Source organism: Pan troglodytes, chromosome 11 (assembly GCF_028858775.2).
Source record: "Pan troglodytes isolate AG18354 chromosome 11, NHGRI_mPanTro3-v2.0_pri, whole genome shotgun sequence".
NCBI lineage: Eukaryota > Metazoa > Chordata > Mammalia > Primates > Hominidae > Pan > Pan troglodytes.
This window is the reverse complement of record NC_072409.2, coordinates 51,466,104-51,471,278: the sequence shown is the minus strand read 5'-3', so window position 1 is coordinate 51,471,278 and position 5,175 is coordinate 51,466,104. Positions and strand designations below refer to the sequence as shown.

The 5,175-nt window shown below is 54.1% G+C and overlaps 1 protein-coding gene across 1 annotated transcript; it reads right to left on the bottom strand.

Annotated features, from left to right (window-relative positions):
* Positions 1 to 1,343: 1,343 nt before the first annotated feature.
* Positions 1,344 to 4,700, bottom strand: GAS1 (growth arrest specific 1). Its single transcript, XM_016961083.4, has one exon. It carries the CDS (start codon positions 3,757 to 3,759, stop codon positions 2,722 to 2,724), a length of 1,038 nt encoding a protein of 345 aa, XP_016816572.1. The 5' UTR covers positions 3,760 to 4,700; the 3' UTR covers positions 1,344 to 2,721.
* Between the last annotated feature and the right edge of the window lie 475 nt (positions 4,701 to 5,175).

Here is a 5,175-nt window from a genome sequence, read left to right as displayed (position 1 = left end):
ATACTCTTTGTTCGCTTCCCAAAGAAACAACGCTCTCAGCTTTGTTTTAACAATATGTTTACTCAACCATTCAGGTGACTGGAGATTCCAACCACACACCACTCTCCTGGGCTGAAGTCTGACACTACAGCTATCTTAGACTTTCTAATACTATACATATAGAAATCGTGGTTTTAGGTGCACCAAGAAGTGTCTTGAATACCTCCATAAAAGCTGGGAAAAGAGCGAGTTAGAAGCACAAGAAACCTTGAAAGTAGGGGGGTGGGAGTGGGTATGAGGAAGTCAGAATGGGGGCATAGCTTCGTTAATTACTTTAGGCAGCAGAGAAATCTGGTTATGTTTTTTCAGCACATGTTAATATCAAATAAAGAGACACCAGATCTTGCTAATCTGTCGACCCCTCAGACAAAGTTTATTTGTGGTGACTTTTAAACTCCCGACTTGCCTTCCAATCACCGCGTTTAAAATGAAAAGCTTTAAATAAACACCAGGAATAGAAGATAAATAAACTTTTTTTCCCCCTTGCAAGTGCCTAGCTTGGCGAGGTTCAGGCTCAAATCCCCAGAGGACAGAGCGCTCTCTTTTGTGTTAATGTTTAAAAGATTTTCCAATGCCGGAGTTTATTCCTACTGCAAACATTTCTATTTACAAGGTCAAGTGTATCAGCACTCGACACAGCTTAAGAGTGTAATTATTTATCTAAGGGCGTTTGAGTGTAGATCAGTAGCTCTGGCAGGAACCCAGCCTTCAGCCACTGCTAAACAACTCCTCACAACAATATTACAAGTTCTGGTGATTGTTCCTTTCCCCTGTGTGTTTACTTTTGCTGGTCTGAATGTTTTGCAACAAAATTTTGTACTTTTTCACCAAAAGTGTGAAAATGACTTTGAAGTATTGAGCTTGCAAGCTTCCTAAAACCTATTGGTAACAGATGTTATTGGCATGTTTGATTGAGAATGGCTAGTAGCCAGAGAGGATACTCTTGGGGGTAAGGGGTGATGGGAAGGGGGATACAAAGAGGGGAGGTCTCAGGGGAAAAGGGGGAGGCGGGGCAACATGTCTGAGTTATCCTCAAATTATGTACAGGAGACACTATTTTGTGAATTCTCTCCACAAATGCAAACACCAATAGAAGCCAGTCAATTACATATTTTTGGCTGCCTCATTTACAGATGTCTAATTGTTCATTAAATTAAAGGCAGAAATAATATCCTGCATTTCTTGTCTTGTACTGTATTTTCATTTCAGTTGATGGTTGATAGATTCTCAGTGCCCCCTCAACCCCCCTCCTCACCCATTATTGGGTTAACCACAATGTAACTCTGGAAAGTAACTACACCATATTCATTGTTTAAAACTCTTTACTGATGTACATGTTTTAATAAAACAAATAACCAAAAAAAATACACAAATCCATAGTTATTTAAAAACTTAGGATTTTTAAAAAACATGTCTATAAAAATACAACGTTTAAGGCAGTTTGGAAATGCATTTGTACATTTCTACAACGTCCATAAATTCTCTTGAAAATAAGAATGTTAACTTCAATTCTATAAAATACACTGTACATTTTAAGACTGTTCTAAATATAGCACACTTCACAATGGACTGTGGGTTTTGATTCCTGGTGACAAATGGATTCTATACATTTCGGGGGGAAAGGTGTAATATGGATGTGAGTTTAAAACTTTTAATTTCTTTTTAAAAATAAATTATTTCTGAAGCATACAATTTATAAAAATTCTATATACAAAGTACAGCAACTGGTAACAAACCCCAGTTTTAATACATTTTATATACGATGTACCAGGGTTTAGCAACCCTGATAGGAGCAGAGGCAATATACATTCTCCGCATATTTAAACATAAAATTTCTTGATGTAAAGAACAAAAATGACAAAAAAAACAAACATCATAAAGAGACTTTCATACATGGCAGTGCAGAGCTTTTTTAAATAAAAAGTTGCATTGTTCAACACCATGGCAACCCCTTAGATCAGCATTTTTGGACCCTTAATCCTAAGAAATGTGCTAAGAGATCAGAGTGGTAGCAATGAAATTAAGGTCAAGGGCTCAAACTTTCCAAAACCAATTTAGGGGTTCCCTCTAAGGCAATCGCCACCCACCCTCACCCCCACGTCACTGAGAATTCTGGGCGCAGATACAAACAGTGAAAGAATGAATCGGTAAGTGGGACTTTTCTGTTTACATAGGATTATAATATCCTCACTGGCCACAATCTGTAAAAGTCGATACTGGCACTTTTTCCCCCCCCTCAAAGGAAATATGCTAATAGACAGCCCCTTTGCAAATATAATTCCTCCTTCCCAACCCTTCAAATTGCTAAGGCCCCACTGGTCAGCACCTTCCCTTTCGAGTCCAGGACTACTGTTCTGTCCCCCACATGCTTGCTTCCTCCCGGACGTCCTGAACACTGCAGCTAGGTTTCTGGACGGCAGACGAGTTGGGAGTTTCTGGAGCTTGGAATTGGGGCGGGGGAGGAGGTCCAAGAAGTCAAGCTCCGGAGAGGAGCTTCAGGGGAAGTGCCCAGAGTCGTGGCCGGGGAACCGGCTACACCAAGTTGACTTGGAAAAAGTTTTGGGAAGTATCCCCAACCATCCCCTCTATCTGTCCCAAGCCACAGGTGCCCGGCGCGGGGTCGAGGCGAGCACGGGAGTGGGACGCGGGCTCTCCCGCAGCCAACGGCGGGGGGCGCGAGAGCTAAAAGAGCGGCCCAAGCAGCAGCAGCAAGATGGAGGCGAGTGGGGTCCAGGCGCCCCGGGGCGCCAAGCGGCCGCCGCCGCCGCTGCTCCTGCGCCCAGGCCCATAAGGCAGGTCCCCGCGGCCGCCCGATGCAGCAGCGCCGCTGCCCGGGCGCGGTGGGTGCGGGACGCCGTCGTCGTCGTCCAGCGGCTGCTCACCACCCGCGCCCCCGGTGCGCTGCTCGTCATCGTAGTCCTCATCGTAGTAGTCGTCCAGGCCCCCGTCCGAGCCGCTGCTGCCGGGGCCGTTGCCCAGCTCGGCGCCGAAGCACAGGCGGGCCATGTTCTCCTTGACCGACTCGCAGATGGGCCGCTCGAGGCCGTCGCACACGCAGTCGTTGAGCAGCGCCGCCTTGGGCATAGCCAGCATGTCCTCAATGACCGTGCGGCATTCGTCCGTGCAGCGCAGCCCGTTGAAGACCTTGCCGCAGTAGGTCAGGTAGCGGCTCAGCGCCAGGTTACAGCGGCTGTCGCGGTCGCAGCGCCGCCGGGCCTCGGTGCAGCCCATGACCCCGCCCGCGCCGGGGCCGCCCGCGCCGCCGCCGCTCGTCCGGGGCAGGCACGGCTCAATGGCGCGCTTGGTGGACTTGCAGTTCTCGTCCTGCGCGCAGTCACAGTCCTCCAGGGCGGGCCCGCGGCGCGTGTGGTTGAGCTGAATGAGGGCCGAGATGCAGTGACTCGGGCAGCGCCAGCGCGACGAGAAGGAGGCGGCCGAGGCCGGGAAAGCGGCGGCGGCGGCCCCGGGCGCGTCGCCCCCGCCGTGCTGCGCCAGCACCGGCGCGCACGCCTCCGCGTACTGGTTGTAGGCGTAGCTGCACTCCGGCTCCCCCTGGCACTGCAGCAGCGCCTGCCAGCAGATGAGGCGGCGGCCGTGCGCCAGCCCCGATCCCCGCGGCGCCGAGCCCAGCAGCTGCAGCAGCGCCATCAGGCACAGCCAGGCGCCCGGCACTGTCCCCCCGCGGGCCTCGCCGCCGCCGCCCAGCAGCGCGGCCACCATCGCGGGCAGCGGCGGCCGCCGGGAGAGGAGGGGAAAGGAGACGAGGCGCGGGGAGCGGCGGACGCGGAGCCGGTGGAAAAGTTTGTCCAAGTCCTGCCCACTTCTTGCATGAGTGTCTTCATAAATCCATGCGCGCCGCTGGCTGATGCCCCGCTGGTGGCAGAAGGTCCCCTTTCGCTCTGGCTGCGGTGGCTTCCTGGAAATGAACAGCTGCCGAGATCTGGTCCCGCTCTCCCACCCGAGAGCCCTCCGCTCGGCCCCCGGTGGTGGCGGGAGAGGCTCACTGTCGCCCCGGGGGGGTGCGGGCCGCGAGGCCGTGGCGGGGCTGCAGGACCGCGCGGCGCGGCGGGTGCATTTTGCTCCGCGCCTGCAGATCCGTTGTGCGGCCGGCTGTCCCCGTGCCGGCTGCTCGCGCTGCGGCCGCGGCGGCTCCTTCCTCCTGGGCTCAGTGCCGCGCCGCCGCCACCGCCGCCGCGGTCTCTCGCATCGCGCCGCTTCCTGGCCCGGCGTCCGCGCGCTGCCCGCCTTCCCGCGGCCCGGTCGCCCCGCGTCCCCTCCCCCTCCGCCCGCGGCAACCCCGGCCTCCGCAGAGCTCCGGGGAGCTCTTTCCGGGAGGCGCGGGGAGAACAAGAAAGTCGGCGCTGCCGGAGAGCGGCTCCCTGGCTTCACTCGGCGGCAGCTTCTCGGGTGACCAAGAGCCCGGGGAGCGGATCCGCTGAGCCCGGCTGCAGACTCGTTAGCAGCGAGGCTTTAAATACAAAAGTGGGCCGGGAGCCCCCGCGTGGTGCCGCGGTGCCCCCTCATTATGCATGCATGGAAAAGCAAACAAACAAAAACATTAGCAACGCTCCTTCGGCTCGCCGAGCCCCGGCCCCGCGCGCTCCGAGCCTGCCCGCTTTCTCCTTTCTCCACTCTCTTTCGCCCTTTGCTCGGCCCCCTTTCCCGGCTTTTCGAGATGCTATTGGTCCTGCCTGTTGTTGTTGAAAGTTTTTTTTTTTTTTTTTTTTTTTTTTTACGAGCCGCTGGAGTGGGGTTGCGGAGTGGGGGAGGGCGGGAGGGTGGTGGGCAGCTCACATTCAGGCATTCAGGGCTTGAAAGGAACGGCTTAGGGAGCCTGACGGAGGCCCGGAGCTCCTCCTACTCTTAAGGAGGCTCGGATATGCAGCCCCAGCTCGCGCACAGAACCAGCGGGCAGGGCTTAGGGGCAGCTGTTTGCATCCGGCTCAGCCACGGGCCTTTTTTTTTTTTTTTTTTTTTTGTAGTTTTATTAATTCTCGCTGGCCCCCATCTGTGCTTTCGACTGGATTCAGAACTCAGTTTATCTTCCAGGCTCCCTGTCTTTGGGTCTCGATCACCACAGAGGGGAAGGGGAGAATCCAGAGATAAAATGTGAGACTGAAACTGTTTTAAAGAAGC